Source organism: Pelodiscus sinensis, chromosome 3 (assembly GCF_049634645.1).
Source record: "Pelodiscus sinensis isolate JC-2024 chromosome 3, ASM4963464v1, whole genome shotgun sequence".
In the NCBI taxonomy this organism is placed as follows: domain Eukaryota; kingdom Metazoa; phylum Chordata; order Testudines; family Trionychidae; genus Pelodiscus; species Pelodiscus sinensis.
The window spans coordinates 106343589-106364225 of NC_134713.1; the positions used below are offsets into that span (position 1 = coordinate 106343589).

At 40.9% G+C, this 20637-nt stretch overlaps 1 protein-coding gene across 4 annotated transcripts in view; it reads right to left on the bottom strand.

Moving 5' to 3' along the window:
• Positions 1-326: 326 nt before the first annotated feature.
• The window catches only part of KATNA1 (katanin catalytic subunit A1), a 46841-nt gene continuing 26530 nt past the window's right edge, over positions 327-20637 (bottom strand). For 3 of the 4 annotated variants that reach the window (XM_006114953.2, XM_025180628.2, XM_006114952.2), the window contains 7 exons: positions 20066-20187; positions 18400-18505; positions 13905-14063; positions 9597-9723; positions 8769-8903; positions 7873-7999; positions 327-672 (listed from right to left, as the gene is read on the bottom strand). In XM_006114953.2, the coding sequence (XP_006115015.1) occupies positions 474-672; positions 7873-7999; positions 8769-8903; positions 9597-9723; positions 13905-14063; positions 18400-18505; positions 20066-20187 (975 nt within the window). In that variant the 3' untranslated portion in view covers positions 327-473. The remainder of the gene's footprint in view (positions 673-7872; positions 8000-8768; positions 8904-9596; positions 9724-13904; positions 14064-18399; positions 18506-20065; positions 20188-20637) is intronic. The other variant, XM_014569505.2, reaches the window with a different exon arrangement.

Consider the following 20637-nt stretch of genomic DNA (forward strand, 5'->3'; position numbering starts at 1 on the left):
TACAAATTTCAGAGGGTTTGCAGCTTAGCCTGGGTACATTTCTTTAACAGATGCAGGAACATTTAAAAAGGCAAGATGGTTAAAAAAATGCCACTACTATCCAGTGAATCTAACTCTTGCTATGTTGAGATCCACAAGATCTAGCAAGCATCATGAAACCAGTTTCTGTGGCAGTGAAAGAGCACACACATGGAAAGCCACCAGTAACAGACCCTAGTATTTTAAACACACAAAACCAAAAGCACATGTGATCTCTGTGCTTCATATTTTTGAATCAGAAATAGATTGTGAGACTTGAGTTAATTCAAGTAAGAGGCAAAAGTGACTTGCAATTTAAAAATGAGTTTATTCGTGTTTCTCTTAAGTTTAAGAAAGTTAAAAAAATAGCACTTAGTGCACTTGAACACTACCTTTCATTACTTCTGAAGCTGTTTTAAGACAGATTTCTCAGGGGGAAGTCTGGTTAGGAAGACTTAGCATGATCCAAATTCAACAATCCATTTTTCATATTTCTCAATGTCCACAGCAGATACCGATTTAGAAACCTTTTTTAAAGCCATTTCAAAATCCTCCATGGTTGTAGGCATGTGCATTTCATCTTTGGAGAGATTTCTAATTTCTTCTGGGGTCAAACCTTCAATACGCCTTCTCATAGCCATCAGTGATGCATCCCTGTACAATAAGAAGAAACCACTCAATATGGAAATGTACTTGCTTAACCTTTTCTTGGCAGTCTTAAGTCACCACATTCCAGTTGGGAGAACCAAAAAAAGCTAGCTACTGTTCTTAATACTATGATGGTCTTTGATTACTATGTTATCTAACAACTTCAATATTTCATGTATTTATCCTCGCTATATTCATAAGATAGTGAAGCGCTCTTAATTCCAGTTTTACAGGGGGGAACTGAGACAAAGGTTAAAAGTCATACCAAGGTCACATAGGAATTATGTAGTAGAGAATGGAGATGTGTTTGGTTCCCAACTCCCAGACTGGTTTAATACTCTATCCTCCACTTGCGCAGCAGAATCTTTGAAATTGCACCATTATAACCACAGAACTTCAGTTGCCCTTCCTATCAACAATACTACTGAAAATACATTTACCTTGCACCTGTTATAATTTGCAGGAGTCAAATTCTACCTTGGTACAGCACTTTCAGCTAATGAAAACTCCTGTATTTGGCTGAAGAAAACTAAGGCCTATTCTCCACTAGACAGATCAGTTTCAGTCAATCCATATACATGAATCCTCACCTACAGACAACCCCCTAACCTGAACTAAATTCTTTTCTGCAGCAACACATCACATGTCAGACATACTCACCCAGGAACTCAACTCTGCAGTAAATCCCAGTGCCAACTCTGTCCACACATCTACACAAGCAACATCCCAGAACTTAACTATATTTTTGTTAGTCTCTAAAGTACAGGGCCATTGTTGTTTAAGTTTCTTTAGTTGTAGACGAACACGGCTACCCCGCCGAGACTTTTGAATTCTTCCATCAACTTTGCTGCCCCTCAGCAGACAACTGCCTATACCAAGGGATCAGCAAAGGCTGGCATACATGCAGAGAACAAAGCACCGCACTGCCAACAGGCTTTTCCCACTTCTCCATTGGCCAGAATCCAGCCAGTGGAACAGCAAGAAGCCATGCCTGGGACAGGCGCCTCAGAGCAGCAGGGAGAAGGGAGAGGGCAAAAGCAGACCAGACTGCCACCTCCTGCATGCGCAATGGACGCACATGCACCAGAAAGCCTGTGAGGCCACTGGAGTTAGTCTTCCAGGTGCTGGCTCCTGGCCAGCCTGCCCGGACCTGCTGGCCAGATTCCCTGCACTCCTGGTGAAGCACGACCTCCATTCCATGCTCTGCCCATGGGCCACTAACTTATTCGATGTGTAGAACAGCGTCTGGCTGCCACATGGAAGGGACTGTTAAAATAAATTCTGTTACAGACACTGCACCCCTCTGGCTCCTGCCCCCTCCCCCCTTGTCAGACAACCTCCTCCCAGCCTGCTCCTTCACCCTGCATCCCATCCAGATCCTGCACCCAAGTGCGGGGAAGTGTGTATGCACTGCTCCTCCACTCCCCATAGGAAAAGCTGGAGCGGAGCCTAGGGCAGGAGACCAAGTGAGGCATGCAGTGGAGAGAGTCCTCTGCCCACCTCCTGGGAGAGCGGTGCAGCTCAAGGCAGAAGGGTAAAATCTTGGCACATTTCAGAAAGTTTGCAGACCCTGGTTTAGACCCACCTCTCATCAGCATAGTATCTAACTGAAGAATTAAAACAAAGCTGTGCTGCTGTAGCATTTTAAATGTAGATAAGACGATGAACAAGTGCAGGTTTGTGGAATAATAGGGCACTAGTGCTAGAAACTATTTCAAGATCTATTTGCACTTTTTAAAATACACTATTTCAGATTTCAAATTTGCACCACCACCAGCTAAACAGTCAGTTTAGTAAACCAATTTTAAATGAATTGGAACATATGAGGCTGTATTATCTTTATTCAAAATATGACTCGGAGTAGAGAACCAGAATACACGTGCACTTTGTTCTAGGGATTTAATAGTGTAGTTGAATAACCGATAAGCAAAGGCTTATAGGTTAATGCTATAGACTACACATACTTCCCCCTCCCTCCTTGCCAATAAATTAAGTGGGCAGGCCAGCAGCACAGCTCAGTCCTGGCTCACACTGGGTCTGGAACGTACTCCCACTGTGGCTCTGCATTTAAAGTGTATTAGGAGCCAGGTGGGCAGACAGCATGGCTCGGTTCCTGCTCATGCTGGGTCCAGGAACTCAGCTCCTCCCCACCAGCCAGGGGCTGCTGTCAGCCCACACTGCTGCCTCTGTAGCAGGGGCTGCCGCGCGGGATGACAGCCAGCCAGTCCATGAGGGGAGCTGGCTTTTAAATGGTCTTCCCTCACATACCAGCTCCCACCTGGCACCCTGTGCTGCTGCCTCTGCACAGAGAGGCAGGGGACTGCTTGGGAGCGGGGCCAGAGCACACTGGCTGCCGTCCCCACCCTTAAGGGCTATAGAATAATCAACTAACCCAGGAGTTCTCAAACTTTGTGATACCACGACCACCCTCTAAGTTGCTCATGATCCCCCGGGGGGTCGGGACCCACAGCTGAGAAACGTGGGACTGATAAGAATTCATGAGGTTAATCGACTATTCAATTAACTGATATTTAACATCCTTACTTTGTTTCTTTTGGTGCTGAGGGCAAGCCTTGTCTTGTTATATCTTACAGTATCAGTCTGCCATAGGTTCAACTTAAGACTGACCATGGGACTAAGTCCTTAAATATTCATTTTCACAGCCAGCTGCAGTTTGGGTAAGATATATGGAGTTACTGTTCTGAGCATCTCAATCTGTATAATTTGGAACAGGCGCTTCAGGCAAAGAGATAAAAGCAACTTCTATGAACTTGGAACTATCTTAAAGTCTGTTCAGTTTTGACCAGATAAAGCCTGGAAAATTCACGATTTGCAGATACATAGCCAAACTTCATCAAGTTTTGCTCCTTAAATCTCTTACTAGGCCCAAATACTCTACACAACTTCCTCTTGCATCATTCTAAAGCAGCCAGCCAGAACTGAAATTCCAGAAGGGACATGAATTACTTTTTTCTCCTTGACTGTTCTGATTCCTGGCCCACTGAATTTGGCCTAAGGATACAAGACGACTACACATTGAAACTTCACTTTGTTAATATTTCACAGTGCTACTGAGCAGAACTTACACTGCCCCTATTCTTTGAGAAGTACAAGTATCCACCACCACTAGACATACTTTTAGGGGCAGGCATCTGTGTTAAATCATATACTGATCTTCCTCTTTGGACTGTGCCCATTGTCCAGAGAATTGGACATTCCACAATTTAGAGTTGATTCACTATATCCCAATCTGTCTCAAATGGAATGTACACATTTTAAGGGAAGGGATTTTGAAAAAGCAGTTTACTACAGAAGATCTGTAGTATTTCCAGCCTGTACATTACTTAAAATGACCAATCTGAACTAAGAACTGAATGATTACTCAACACCTCTCACCCCCAAGCCTATTCATCCTTAGGCATCTTAAACTGCTGGCCACAATAAGTCTTTATAAAAACTGTCCCTATAAAACACCTATTTTCCTACTGCATTTGTATTTCGTGTGCTGGGTAAGTTAATACAATTAACATGTAGTGGGTGTCTGTATACATGTACATAGCAGGGTTGGACAATGACTGAAAAGTCTGCAGTTCTCAGCTTGCACTGTTTGAAGTATTTTTGAAATCAAGTTACAAGCTATAATTTAACCAAAAAGAAAAGTTTTTGCATATTGAGAACTAAACCGAAAACAGTATTTCATTTTGCTTCAGCTACTGTTTCGTCTTTTGCACTAACAAATATGAAGGATAAACTAGACCAGATGCTGATAATCAGGATTTTGTCCACACTGAGGATGGAAAGAAACCCAACAGACCAAGAACAGCAATTAAAGTCATTGTCAGGAGGGGCCCAAGTGACTGTTCTAACAGAATTTAATTTCAAAACTCCCAAGGACTAAGCAACCTCATTTTTTCTTCTATTATTCACCTTCAGTGAAGAACACACATTACTCTGGACCTCAAGAAAGATAATACCATGGGGCTTGGCTGTCAAAAAAAAGACAGATACACTGCTGATTTAGAAACATTTTTTATGCTGTACTACTAATAGTTCTTTAACTGGCTGAGAATGGGACCAAAAAAAAAAAAAGTCCTTAAGAAGAGCTTCTCATTCCCTTTGTCTTTCCAAGTACAGTTGCTGCAACAGTAGCTACTGCTTCAGGGACAGGCAGTTTTCTTTTAGAGAACTACTGAGGGCTTTAACTAATGACACTTCAGCAAAAGCCTGGCACTTACTTTCCACAGCAGGATCTTCTTTAACTTAACTCTCTACCATGAATACTAGAACATAGCCTGGAGATTTATCTATATCGTGTAGGGAAAAAAAGAGGGAAACAGGGATAGAAAATACAAAGAAAATGAATGTAGGATTATCAGGCCCAGAAAAATCTAAGAGGTCTCAGAATCCTTCAGAGGGGAGAGCTTGTGACAGATACCATAGGAAATAAAATCTCTGCTCTGCTGGGTCTGGATAGCAGGATGATCAGAAATTAGCAATACCTGCTGTGTGTGTAAAACACTAAACTTACTAGAAAAGTAAATCTTGCTTTTAGGGAATTCTACCTCTCAAATTGATGCATTTAATTAAGAAAACATTAAATATAATTGAAGTAACCTGTACATATCAACCATATTTCCAAAGTAGTTCAGAGAACAAAATTAAAAAACTCTGGTTTGGAATAGGTCCCTTTGCAGAGATACATTTTACAATTGATGAATGTTGAAATGAGCCACCTGGTGAAGATGGAACTTATTCCTCATCTCAATTTGCAGTTCTTGGGAAACTGCACCATGAAGTTGTCCATTTTCTGGCAAGCCACTTGTCTCCCTTAATATTTATGAAGAATGTTGCTTGCTTTTCTTCACATCAAAAATGGCACACTCCCTTCCATTATCTTCTATTTTTAAAGTTATGTTAATGGATGTTCCAGTTTTCCCAATATGACAATTCAACCAATATTTGAACCAGTATTCACTGGATTGTGTAGTAAATCTATTATCAGCCAGCAGAAAACACTTATGGACAATACAGATTATTTTAAAGAAAGTTTAGTAGCACAGTTGTATCCAGTAGCCTACAAAACATTTTGACTAAGTGCCCCGTGCCTCCTTCAATAATCAGAGTTAAAATAAAAGCCATTAGTTACATGTCCACACACACACACACACACACACACACACACACACACACACACCCACCACTTACCTAAATCCAGCACTGTATTTTCCTCAACTCAGTTTATAGTGGTCAAATATTTAAAGCAAACTTTTCTCCTTTCACCATCTGCTCCTTTTGTTCCCTTTGTAGTAGCAGTTTACTTGTTACAGGTGGAACCACTCTAATCTGGCTCCCTTGGAATGTGACCAGTGTCAGACCACAGGATGTCAATATTGTTTAGCAGCACTTCCACTGCTTACTGGGCTCTTACAAGACATTTAAGGGTAAATTAGAGCTAAACAACAGCAGAGAACACAGAGTCAGGACTGGTAACTATGGGAAACCTAGCCAGATGTGCACTTTTCATGGGTGTAGTCAACTAAAATCACGCCGGACCACAGAGGTTCAACCAGTATTTGTTCTGATAACACATCAAAGCTACCATTAGGTTGGGGAAGTCCTCCTCGTAATTGGTGATGCACAGAGTGGGGGATAGATAGTCTTTGCCCTTGAAAGATTTCAGGCCAAGAAGCAGACAAAATGTGGAGAATATTGAGATCAAGGCTATTTACATCTTAATGTAGCAGCAAGGTTTTTATTTTCTGAGTATTGCTAATTTTACGTTTAACCTTTTACATTTATACTTATGCTCAACTATTTACTCCACAGTTTACTCGATGATTTGATAAAAGTGATTTCATAGAATACTAGAACTGGAAGGACCTTGAGAAATCAAGTCCAGTCCCCTGCCCTCATGGCAGGGCCAAGCACCATCTAGATTATCCCTGATAAATGCCTAACTAACCTGCTCTTAAATCTCTCTGATGTTTTTAAATGTTATCAGAAACTGATCAAAATCAGAGTACTTCTGTATCTAAATTTCTTCCACCTACCAGCTTCTATTGTCATCTTACAGTGTTGTCAATTAACATCTTCCATGCTTGCTCTTCCCAGCAGCACCACCAAGTCAGCCACATTTACAACTAGCCTGACTCTACTTCTGCCAAAATAAAGTCCCCTTCTCAAAGATCCCAGTGATGAACATGGCAAATATGCAATTGCTCTGACTGCCATCTCTATTATGTTCCCAAATCCTAGCTTCTCACAGTTGGGCTTACTAAAAGTTAGCTTCTGTTCAGTCTCAAAAAACAAACAGAGGTACTACCAGAAACTGACTAAAAGATTACCATTCATGCATTCTTATTGCATTTAATGTGGCCTTTCTGTGACATATAATCCCAGGGGGAGGTGCATACATACTTACAATGGGAAGAGTCCACAAAGTTCTGCAAGTTAAAAATTTAGTTTATAGTCCCTTTGGACTCTTCCTATAGAAGGAAGGGGTACGGTCTAAATGGACTATTGTAAAGTTTCAAATATATAATAGTCTCATCAAAACAATGCATAGCAATTTATTTTCAGCATTATAATGTATGGAAGTAAAACATGGGATAGACAGGTATCATTCATCTGTTCTGCTGTAAAGAACATATAGGTCAGACCTCCCTTGTCTGGCAAGCCTCGGTACCTGAGTGGACCCAAACAATGGAGTTTGCTGGACAAGGGGAGGTCAATACTCTCTACTAGGCTGTAGGCTCTGCTCCCAAGTAGAGCTGCACTCCCTGCTGCCCGCTGCTTCCGCCAGCCCTGACTGGGGCTGTCCCCCGCTTAGGACTGTGCTCCTGCACTGCTCCAGCCCTAACTGGGGCGGTGCTTCCCACAGTGCCAGCCCCAACATAGGCTGCACTCCTGGCTGCCAGCCTGCTACCTCCAGCCCTGTCTTGGGATGTGCTCTTCCCCCATGCTGGCCCCACTGTGGTTGGGCTCCTCACTGCCAGCCCAGCTCAGGCTAGGATTGTGAGCCTGGCCAGCCAGGGCTCTCCGGTCCAGCAATAGCCACTGTTGCCAGACCAGAGAGTCCAGAATTTTAGAGATTCAACCTGTACAAAAGACCTGACATTTTAGTCAACAAATCAGGACTGCAGCTTGATATGGTTATGGCTGCCTAATTCTTAAACAAGTGACTCTAAGGTTGCAATTTTGACATACCTGCATACATTGGTAATGTCTGCACCAGAATAACCTTCCATTTTTTCAGCTATATTTGCAAGGTTAACATCATCAGACAGTTCTAACTCTCGCAAGTTTATTCGTAAGAGCTCCTCTCTGCCTTTTGCTACAAAAAAAAACAAAAAAACAAGCCATTTAAGTCTATGAAACCCGGATTAAAAAAAAAAAAAAGATACAAATACACAGGGTGGTTGTGTTAGTCCTCCATTACTCCATTCTGCATCTAAATCTAAAGCCCAATTCAGAGGGCAAATATTTTCAGAAGCAGAAGCCCAAAGTCTATATTTAGGATCCTAACAAATGGTCTGATTTTCAGAAGTGCTGAGTGAAAACTGACTTATTATCATAGTGTCTGAAGGGACCACAGGAGTAATTTAGTGTAACTCCTTACCAAAATGCAGGATTGGTGGTATCTAAACCATCCAAGAGAGATAGCTGGAGTTTCCACAACCTCCCTAAACTTCAGAGGTTGCAACTTGTCACTCAGCATTTCTGAGAGGCCACTTTTTAGGACTGTTAACTTTGCATTCCAATTTTTTAAGTTGGACCCTAAATTATAGTCCCTAACCATGGTTTTTCACCATTTAAGTCACTCTATATCCATTAGCTTTATACACACATACCTGCCATTCTAATACTTTGTGTTATAGAACTTTATGCTTGGTCTATCACTTGGCTGTCATCTTACATATCCCCAGACCATGAATGCGTTCACACGATACATCCAAAGGAAAGTGCCTTCAAAGTTCTCTCCTGAGCTCAGATGCCCCATGCAGTATCAATAATACACTGACAATAATCCTAAGACTCAACACAAAATAAAAGGAGCAACAAGCAGGGTTTTTTTTTTTAAAATACAAAGGAAATCTTTGTACCTGATGGTAATGGAATGTAAATTCTCTTCTCTAGTCGTCGTCTTAGGGCCTCATCAATATCCCAAGGAAAATTAGTAGCAGCAAGTACCATAACCATTTTGGAAGGATCATCATTTTCAGCAGCCCCTCCAACACCTGTGGTAGGAGGGGAAATTGTTAAACCTATTCAGCTATCATGGGAGGATCCTATGTGGAAACAAAATCGTGAATACCTTAAGGTGTAAATACTGCAAATTCTAGGTCAGATAACTGAGGTTAACATTGATGTAAGATTCAGAAGACCAGGACACTGCTTCCTGCACCTTCCATTGGCTGGGAATGGTGCTCCCCAGCCAATGGGAGCTGCAAGCGGCTACACCTATGGTCACATAGGTCAATACAAAGTCCACTGGCCTGCTTATTGCCCACTCTTGCTCTGCAGCTATAGTTACATCTGATTGCTTTACTTTATTGGACTACCGAAGGGAAACGGTTAGGTAAAAAGGAAAAAAAAAAATCACTCATGGGAAGTATAGGGCTATACAAAAAAGAGTCACAAGAGTGAGGAAGAGCTCAATCTTCTCTGAGCTTTGAGGAAGCTCAGTTATTCTGGTGTTACAAAATGAGGTTTTGATTCAGATACTGAAGTGTTTGAGAGAACAGATACAGTAGTGAAAATAAGATCAGTGTATCTGTAGTGTCTAATGAATGAGTAATGTTTGTGTGTTTTATCATTTTAATCTACCTTTTTAAAAAACAGCACAATTAGGTTCTTGTGCCTAAAGAATAAAATTCAATCCTTTTATTATGTGTGACCCAAAGCAATCAACAATAATTAAGTGAATTTACCATCCATTTGAACCAGTAGTTCAGATTTCACCCTTCGGCTGGCTTCATGCTCCTCAGAGGTTCCTCTGCGACTACAGATAGAGTCTATCTCATCAATAAATATAGTTGTTGGTGCATAAAATCGAGCCTAAAGAAATCAAAGTGAAATTGCATCAGTTTCTCTTATGCTTTAATCTTATTTCTTTGAAACTCTGGCATCTCATAGCATTGCTGTGCTTAGAGGCAGCTCTGTCTTGGCTTTGGTGATTCAACACAATAGGAATAAATAGCTTCTCTTTTACTTCCACCCTTTCAACCACACATACCCTGAGTAGGGCCCTACTAAATTCACAGCCATGCAAAAGGCATCACGAACAGTGAAATCTGTTGTCCTTCTGTAAAATCTGACCTTGTGTGCTTTTACTGTATAAGGATTTCTTGGGCGAAGAGGGGAGACCAACACTTCTCAAATTGGGGGTTGTGACCCAAAAGAGTGGGGGAGGGAGAGGATCACATATTTCCACCCTTACTTCTGCACTGTCTCCAGAACTGGGCAAATAGAGAGTGGTGGTATAATGTGACCATATGCCCAGTTCTGAAGGCAGGACCCCCCCACCAGTGGCAGTAAGGGTGGCACCACCGCAACCCCCTATAACAACCTTCTAACACCTCCTGTATAACTCCTGCTCTCCTCCTCCCCCCCCTTGCTGTCTCTCTCTGAAAGGAACAGAGAAGAGCAAGTAGTTGAGTCACTACTTGACTACCCAATAAGCATATGTTTATTGGATAGTCGACTCACTGACTAGTTGCTTACATCCCTAGTCAGGACTCCTACAACTACAACACTATGAAATTTCAGATTTAAAAAGCTAAAAGTAATGAAATTTACCATTTTTTAAACCCTATAGCTGCAAAATTGATCAAAATGTACTGTGAATTTGGTAGGGCCTTAACCATGAACATGTATGTTTTCAATAGGAATGATGTAAAAGCAGAACATTACCCTAGTCAAGTGCAGTAACATCTAATCAACAGTATACAATAGTTAATGGAAATTAGTGTCACATTAAGCTCAAACAGACAACGTATACCTAGGTCAAATCTCACTAAAAGTCAGCACTAATACCATGCTGGAATAAATCAGTTCAGTATTACTGTAAATGGCAAGTGCCACTGACTGATTCATACATAATAATTCATATAATACATGTATCCAAGAAGCACAGCAACGACACGCTAGTATTAGCCAGACTCTGAGATTAATTAAAAAGTAGATACACACACACACCCAAGAAATTCAAAGCTATTGTCCGACAGCAATTGTAACATATTGCTTCGCGCATACATACTAGGGATATAAGTGACTAGTCAACTAATCGATAAGCCTACATTTCTCAGGTGGTCAAGTCACTACTCAATTAGTCCCTTCTCCCCTTGCTGCCTCTGCTGCAGGTGGCTCTTATATTTAAAAGGCAGAGGCACAGCTGGGATAGCGAGAGCTCCATCCCCTCTTATCAACTGGTCGAGTTAGAGGATGGAAATTCCATCAACTACTCGATTAGCTGATTAATCAAAATTTAACACCCTAATGCAGACTATTTTCTGTTGCTCTATATAGCACTAACTTCAATGCCTTTATCATGTAAAATGTGGTCAGCTTCAATAAATTTAAACCTGAAGTTCCCATACTAGCAAGATGTGATTTGTTTAGCGAAATTAGGCTATAACCACCACAGTTTGCAAGACTTATATACCCCAGAATGCACTGCATTTGAATTTGGCCACATAGGAAAGCCTTTAGTGAGTCCACCATTCCATTAATTTCAAATGTCATATTCTGTAGACTGATCCTTAATGGCAGTATATGAACTGAAGATTAACATTATGTTAATCCGTTACAAGAGAACACTACAAATTTTGTATAGTGGATGATTATATGACTTTATCTAATCTACTTAATTATGATCTAAAGTTGCAGAGCAAGGTTTTGAATTTTAGTAATTTTGCTTCACAGTTATTTCATATCAAAGTCTATTTGTAGAAAGCATAGACCACAGTGTGTCAGATTGAACATGTTCAATTTATCACATCATCAGTAGGTCTGCATAAGGAAATCTGGAGCCTTAGGTTATGTCTAGTTGGGAAGTTTCACCATTATGTAATTTTACCAGTATACCTCCCTGTGTGGACAACTGTTCTAGAATAAGAGTGGCTTTTTTCAGCCTGCTTTAGACCATTTTCAAAGAGATACGAGCCAAATCAGAAAAAAAGAAACCTAATATCATAATCAGTGTGTCCACATGGGGAGCACAGCAAGACAACTATAACAGTTTACATTCACAAAGCTTCTTGCTGACTCAGGCAGACATCACTACATTGATAAAACTATTCATGGCTCTTCTTAAAAAGCTTGAGGAATAGCAACCTTTTATGAAAATGAAACAGGAGATTCTGGTGCAGTCTTGAGTCCAGGAACAATGGCCATAATCATGGCCTGTGGTGCTTATGCTTGAATTCAACCTTAGGTACAGGCACATATGCAGGCAGCAACTTGGACCCTTCTGTCAATTTTTAGAAATGATTTTCTATAAATACCTGCATGCAAATTTATACACAGCAAAAACTGAGGGCCTCAAACTTCAATATAACTATTAAGTAGGGCTATTGAGCTCAGTTAACTCATGTAATTAACTAAAAAATGAATTACAATTAAAAAATAATTGCATTGTTAAATAAAATACCAGATTAAGTTTTTTTAACTACATTTTCATATATATTTACTTCAATTTCAGTTCCATATGTGTAGTGCTCACTTTCTAATTATGAATATTTGCACTGTAAAAAATAGCATTTTTCAATTTACCTCCATACAAGTACTATAGTACAATCAATCTCTTTATTGCAAAAGTATAACATGTAATTTTTTTGTTACATAACTGTACTCAAACAATATAAAAACCTTGAGAGCCTAAAAGTCCACTCAAACAAGTCTGCATTACATTTACAGAAAATAATGCTGCCCGCTTCTAGTTTACGTCACCTGAAAGTAACAGGTATTTGCATAGCGTTGTAAGCAGCATTGCTAAATATTTATATGCCAGATGCATTGAACATTCTTCAACCTCTATTCCAGAGGGCATGCGTCCATACTGTTAACGAGTTCTGCTCAATAACTACCCAAAGCAGTGTGGATCAAAGCATGTTCGTTGTCATGATCCGATATGATGCCACCTGCAAAAGGTTTATTTTTTAGTGGTTCAAGTTCTATAGTTTCTCCATCAGAATACTTCTCTCAAGACTTCTGAAGAACAAAGGGTGGAATGTGCTTTCAGATTTTAGAAGGCACTTCAGATTCTTAAACCTTGGGTCAAGTGCTGTAGCTATCTGTAGAAATCTCACCTTGGTACCTTCTTTCCTTTTTGTCAAATCTGCAGTCTTAAAATGAACATACTAGCCAGAAGCCCTGTGCAGGTCTGAAGCAGCCTCCCTCACTCCCATTTAATCAGTTAACTGGGTAAACTTATGTTTACCCGGTTAACTAATTAAATGGAATTTTACATCCCTGGGCAGAATAATTTTACATCCCTGGGCAGGTAAGGTACAGAACAGGCAATATACAATTCTCCTGTAAGGAGTTGAATCACAAATTTCATTACCACTTTAAAAAAAAAAAAAAGCAAGCATCATTAGCATGGAAGCAAATCCTTGGTGATGGTGGCCAAAGCACAAATGGCATATGAAGGTTTAGCGTATCTGATACATAAATACCTTGCAATGCCAGCTATGAAAGTCCTATGGAAACACCTTTTCTGATTTTGAGGTGACATTGTAAATAATCAGACAGCATTATCTCCTGCAAATGTAAACAAAATTGTTTCTCTTAGCAACTGGCTGAACAAGACGTATGACTGAGTGGACTCAAACTCTAAGGTTTCATTGCAGTTATGTAACAATTTATATTTGTAAGTTGCATTTTCACAATAAAGAGATTGCACTACTATTCTTATTAAGTAAATTGAAAAATACTATTTACTATACAGTTCAAAAAATTCTAATAAAAATGAAGTGAGCATTGTGCACTTTGATTTGTAATTGAAATCAAGATATTTGAAAATAACATCTAATATTTACATGATATTCCATTGTTTAACAACATGATTAACAGTATTTAATTTTTGATTGCAGAATTGTGATTTTTTTTTTAATCACGTGAAAGCCCTACTAATAAACCTTTAACTTCCAGGCTTTCTGCCACATTGTATCTTGCCCAGATGTTACTACTCTGGAAACAGTTGCAACACACTATTCCTTTTTAGAGTTGCAAGTCACCATTTCAAACAGCAGGCGGACAAGTTTCTCAGATTCTCCTCTGTATTTTGAAGTAAGTGTTGATGAAGAGATGTTGAAAAATGTTGTTTTGCATTCAGTAGCTACTGCTTTTGCAAGGAGAGTTTTTCCAGTACCCGGTGGACCAACCATCAGCACACCCTATTTGAGAAGAGACAGTCCAAAATTATGCCAACATCTGTTAAGGCTAGTGAAAACCAACTGCAACAATCAGTCTAAGAAACTGATTGATAGTCTCATGTTAAAATATTTACTACAAACTTTTGCTTAATTACATTTCCGAACCACGTACAGGAGGTTGAGATATTTTTTAAACAATCAAGCAAAAACCAGGGTTTGGGGGTGATTTAAATTACCCAGATATCAGCTGGGAAAGTTACAAGAGTACACAAATTAGCCAAGAAGTTCTTCCAAGTGCATTGGAGACCACTTTTATTAAAGAAGGTGGAAAAAAGCAGATGGTAGAGAGGCTATTCTCGGTTTGATTCTAACCAACTGGGCAGAACTAGTTGACAATCTAGAGGTGGAAGGCAACTTGAGTGAAAGTGATTATGAAATTATGGAGTACATGATCTAATGAATGGCTAGGAAAACATCAGGGAAAAAAAGGACATTGGATTCAAAAAAGGCAAAATTCACCAAACTCAGGGATTTGGTAGGTAAGGGGAAAGTTCAGGAGAGCTGGCAGCAAGAGCAAACTACCCCAATGTTTAGGAAATACACAAGTATGGTAAGAGGCCACCTTGTTTCACAAGGATCTGAAACAAACAAAAAAAAGAATCATACAAGAAGTGGAAATTAGGTTAAGTATGACTACACACAATCAAGGGCACTTAAGGGCAAAATTAGGACAAAGGCACAAAATGAAATTAGAGGTATAGAAACTAGCACAAAACAAGCTAGAGCTATAAAGAGTAAACAAACTATTTTACAAATACATGGGAAGCAAGACAATGAGGGACAGGGTAGGCCCATTACTAAAAATGATGAGGGGGAAAAGAAAAAACAGAACACAGCAATGGCCAAAGTGCTATTAAAAGGGCCTTTTTTGTTTCAAGACAACATGTCAAACCACCGAACATCCTTCTTCAACAAGTTAAGAAAGCCTCATGGATAGGGAAAGATCAGGAGAAGGCTTTGGATGTTGTCTCATATGACCTTCTCAAAACAAACTGGAGTAGACAAACATCCTCCCCACACTGAGTTTTTGGTTGCACCCTTGCAGCTTCAGACAGACAATATACACATACAAAATAGGCTATCAAGCACAACATAGACAACTTCAATTAAACTACCCACATCTATGAGCTTCAAACACAGACGCTTACTAAAGGCACAGCCAAAGCTTCCTAAGCAGCAGGCTGCTTCCACCTTGAAGCCAAGCTGCACCTCTAGGGCAAGGCCAACACCTGACCCTTTGCCCCCCTCCCCACTCAGGTTTTCAGGGCTGGAGAAGGCAAATGCAACAATCTCTGGAGACAAAGCAAGCAATGGGCACAGAGCCTCAGCCTGAAGCCACCAACTTTTGCTGGTGGCCATTCATACTTTCTTAAAATAATTAGTTTTAGGAAAAACAAATACAGACATATACACAGCCAAATCACTGTAATTTAATTAATGCTAGATAGTAAATCTGTTGAGAAAAGTTTCTCTGTTCACAGCAGACTTACACAGCCCTAGCAAGTCTAGAAAGAATTAAGCCTTGGAGGGGGGATGCATTGGGGATCTGAAGCCCCACAGCCAAGAGATGGGACCAGGGCCAAAGCTGAGAAGCTGCAGCCTCACTACCCCAGAGCTGAAGCCTAAATCCTGAGTCCCACCAACCATGGGCAAGTGAGGTATTATCTCCAGCTGTCTGCTCTTCCAGAGTACCCAGGTACCTCCAGAGAGGGCAGGGACCACCAGCAGGGGTTCAACACCGAAGTGGTCACAAAGGAGCAACTAGGGTTGTTAAGAAGCATGTAATTTGTTAATTGTGCAGTCAACACAAATTGTCAACTACACAATTCATCGATAAGGGTTAGCACTGCTACCACTCAGTCTGGCTTGCACTGGGTCCCGGCATCAACCCCCGCTGCAGCTCTATTGCAGTGGGGGTTGATGCTGGGACCTGGCACAAAGCTGGTAGTGAGCCAGCCTGTTGCCCAGCCTGCTAAAAAATGCATTTGCAGAGCTGAAGGTGAAAGTGTGGGGGTGATGTGTGTAGCTGATATCATTAACCAATAAGCAGCCACTTACAGGTTAACCATTTAGTCAATGACACTATTACATCCCTAGTAGGAACAAGGGGCCTCTACTTCATCCTCCCCAATGGCTGCATTTAAAAAATCCTGGCCTAGAAGGCAAACTTACTATAAGGTTGGTGCACAACTGGCTGAAAAGCCACAGCTCATAATTATCAATGGCGCACAATTAACAGACCATATCTAATGCAGCTTTTAACAGGGATCTGTCCTGGTTCTAGTATCTTCAGAAATAATTGGGATATCAGCACAGAGTACACAAAGCTTACAGATAATGCCAAGGTGGAAGGGGTTGCAAGGGCTTTGAAGGACCAGATTACAATTCAATGTGATCTTGGCCAACTGGAGAAGTTGTCTAAAATAAATAGGATGAAGTTCAATAAGGACAAATGCAAAGTTTTCCACATAGGAAGGAACAATCCAGTTGCATACATAAAAATGGGAAACAACTGCCAACGAATGAGTACTGCAGAAAGAGATCTGGAAGTTAGTCGATCACAACAATTTAATACTGCTGCCAAAAAGAGATCATCATTCTGAGATGTATTAGGTGGAGTATTGTATCCAACACACAAAATAATTTTCATTCTACATTGCACTGATAAGAGTTCAACTGGAATACCATGTCCAGTTCTGAGCAGCACATTTCAAATAAGATGGACAAACTGCAGGAAGTCCATAGAAAAGCAACGAATATGATCAAAACCACAACTTATGAAGAATGGAAGAAAAAAAATGGTTTGTATGATCTGGAGAAAAGGCAGCAAGGGAGACATAACAAGTCTTCAAAGTACATAAGATTGCTATAAAAGAGGAGAGTGATAGATTGCTCTCCTTAAACACCGAGGACAGGACAAGAAGGAATGGGCTTAAAGTGAAGCAAAGGAAATTTAGGTTAGACATTAGAAAAAATACATTTTAACATTAAGGGTAGTTAAACACTAGAACAAATTCTCTAGGGAAGTTGTGGAATTGATATCTTTAAGAACATGTAAGACAAAACACTTGTCAGAGCTGGTCTAGATGAGAGGGGAGCAAGGTGTGACCCGTTGGCCCAATCCAGCCCACGAAACTGTTGGATCTGGCCCACAGCCCACTCAAACCAGCCCACAATCCTTTCCTGCACCCCCAGGCACAGATCAGCCAAACACTTCAGGGCATCCCCATAACCTTTTAAGCAGCTGGCTGCTCCCTGTAGCTCTCTGTTCTGGGTGCTGGGAGGAGGAGGAAGCTTCACTTACTACCCTGACACTCCCAAAGAAAAAGCCTCAGCTTGGAAAATCACCAATGGGAGCTGAGAGATTTTGAGTGAGGACAGCATGTGAAACCTCCTCCTCCCCTTCCCGCCACCCCAGAAAGCCACGGGGAGCAGCCAGCCATTTTGAACAGCCTGAGGGAGCAGCAGGCAGGGAGCCTGCCGCAGGGTCCTACAGGGCTGCTGGCTGGGAGCTGCCTAAGTAAGCAGCTCCCAGCCATAGCCTACCTCTGGAATCCCAACCGCTCTCTCCAACTGCCTTCCCCAGGTCACCACCCAAACCCTCTGCATCCCCAACCAGTTCTCCTCTTTGAGGTCACAACTCCCTCCCAGACTCTCATCCCTTCCTACACCCCTCCCCAGGCCAGAATCCTTTCCTGCACCCATACCCCATCCCTGACCCTTACCCCATTTCACTGCTCCAGGTCATAGCTGCCCCTTCACCCAAACTCCCTCCCAGATACCACCCCTTTTCTTGCACCCCAAAGCTCCTTTCTGCAACCAACCTCCATCCCAGACCCTACAACTCCTCCACAGAGAAGTGCAGACCATGACACTTACCAAAATATTGGCGTGTTCCCCACCCCCAATCAAAGTGATCACCCTTCCTGGTCTAGATAATACAGTCCTGCCCTGGTGCAGGGGACTGGACTAGAGGACCTGTTGAGGTCTCTTCCAGGCATACATTTCTATGACTTACTTCCTTGAACACTAACAGAATGCAGCACATGCTAGCACAGGTTTTAGCTGATACCAACTTCATTTATATTCAAATGAGACCGTTACCATCTTAAGCTAAAAATTAAGGTATCATAGAATCATAGGGCTGGAAGAGACCTCAGGAGATCATCAACTCTAGCCTCTTGCCCAAATCAGGGAGATATACAGTACTTATATATAGAACATTTGAGTGTTCAGGTGCCCCTCTAACGATAGGTCTTACAATTACACTCTATGCTAAGGATCAGCAGTCTCTTACCTTCCATGGTCTTCTAATTCCCTTAAAGAATTCTGGCATCCACATTGGTAAGACCACTGCTTCTTTGAGCAATTTTTTGGCATCAACTAAGTCAGCTATATCATCCCTGACAGAAGGGAAAAAAAGAAAACTCGTTTAACAGTGAATAACAGGGAAATGCCTGCTCACTGTTAAATTCTAGATGCAAAAACACTTTCATTACCATTAATAGCTAGTTAGTAGCCTGTATAAATCAATTGGCCTTGTTGGGTTTCTAGGATACATCTGTACTGAAACGGAAAGAGGCAGTTTTCAGCTCAGGTACATAAACTTGCAGCATATTAAAACATAAGTGTAGCCACAGCTGCCTGACGAATAAAAAGGACTACAAACCAGATGCACAATTCCATTCAAGACCATGAGTCAGTAGTGGGCACATGCAGCCCATCAAGCGCCACATGCAGCCCATCAAAGTTCTATGTGAGAGCTAGACATTTTGTTTATTATTGCTCACACACAGGGTTGCCAGATTCTGCTAGTTTCTGTCCATGTCAATTTTACTATTACCAGTATTACTAAAGTGACATGCACATAAAGTGAGGTGTGACAATTATACTCAACATTGACTATAAGAACCATGCACTCCCTCTGCATCCAAAGTGCTGCTTTGGCTCTATCAGCACAAATCCCCAGTACACAAGCACAGTTAGCAAGTCTACCCTAACCTGGGAAATAGTCTTGGTTAAAATAGTCTTGCGACCCACTGAAATAAAGGGTCACTCATTTGGCCTACTCATTAGCCTAGATTGCCCATCGCTGCAGTAAGCACATATCAGGGCAATTAGTCCCTCCCTGCCGTTTGTGGTACTACATTTTTTTTTAGTGAACTAGCTTGCTCAGAGAAGAATGGATGTGTCTGCTCAAGTTGGAAGTAAACTTCCCAGCTCTGCTGTAGACATTATCAATGGGAAAGTTCTCTCATCAATTCTGCCATTACAACACCTAGCTATATCCACCAATTTGCCAAGGACTGAAAAGGCATTGAAATTAAACTACATTTGCACTTGTGTCCTGACCCTTTCTGGGCAGTCAGAGAGGAAGAACACTTGTTCAGGCAGTTTAGATGAAGCTACCACTGCCTGTGCTGTAGCTCTCCCATTAACTAAAGACTTTTTGACAGTCCAAGAAACCTAATCATGTGATATTTTGATTAACATATTCAGGGCAACTATGCTGCCCTTCTTGTATGAGACTAGGTGTTGACACCTTTTTGTAAAGTGACTGTCTTCTGTGCTACAGGTTACACTATTTTCAGCACTAATTCAAATGGACCCCTTAGTGACAAGTCCTTTTATTAGCACAGACCTTTACAGCAGAAAGCCTTGCCAAAAGACAGTGGCAGATCTATTATAGCCTTACATATACTGAAACAGTGCGTCATGCATAAGCAGCTCAGACACTGGGCTATAGTAATGATTTGTAGGAGTTTTCTGCCACTTAAAATTTCCTGTAATTAGAAGTAGAGTGCTAGAAACATTCAGGCAAGCCAACTTAGGAGCTTTATTATACAAAAGCAAATGTAACTGCAATTATTTAGTGTATTAAAAACTTAACCCCCAAAAGAAAGCCTCTACTTTATGAACAGAAAAACAACCTGGATATAAACTTAAATCTTACTCACACTTACCATCGAATATTGGGATTTTGAGAAATTATATCTCTTTCCAAAGCCTCTACTAAGTCTTTATCATACCCAGTACCATCAAATTTCTTTGGCTCAGACTCTGAAACATCAGATGAGGACTTGTTCTATGTTAAAACACAAAATTGATACATGTGACAGTCTGAGTACATGGAAGGCTGTACTGTAGTATTATATATTGCCTTCTCCAGAGTAGCTCCAACAGTAGCAACAATGGATTTTGGGGATAAATGGGATCCCAACAAGTTCTGGAGCCTGGTATAAAGATTCTGCCCCTGTGATGCTTTCAAATATTAATAAACCAAGTCAGCTTGATTTTTTCCATTAAGAAAAAAGCTTTTCACTAACATTTCACCATCAGCAAAGCCCACTGAAAGTAAAGTAAATATTTTAAATATATTTTTCCTTTCTAATTATTCAGTATAGCATTTTACTGAAGAGTTAATCCTGCTCTTACTAAAATTAAATGCAACTGCAAGACTTGAAATCAATGGGTATATGACTTAGGGATGTGACAGTGCATTCGTGTAAATAGTTAACCTATAAGCCTGGGATTA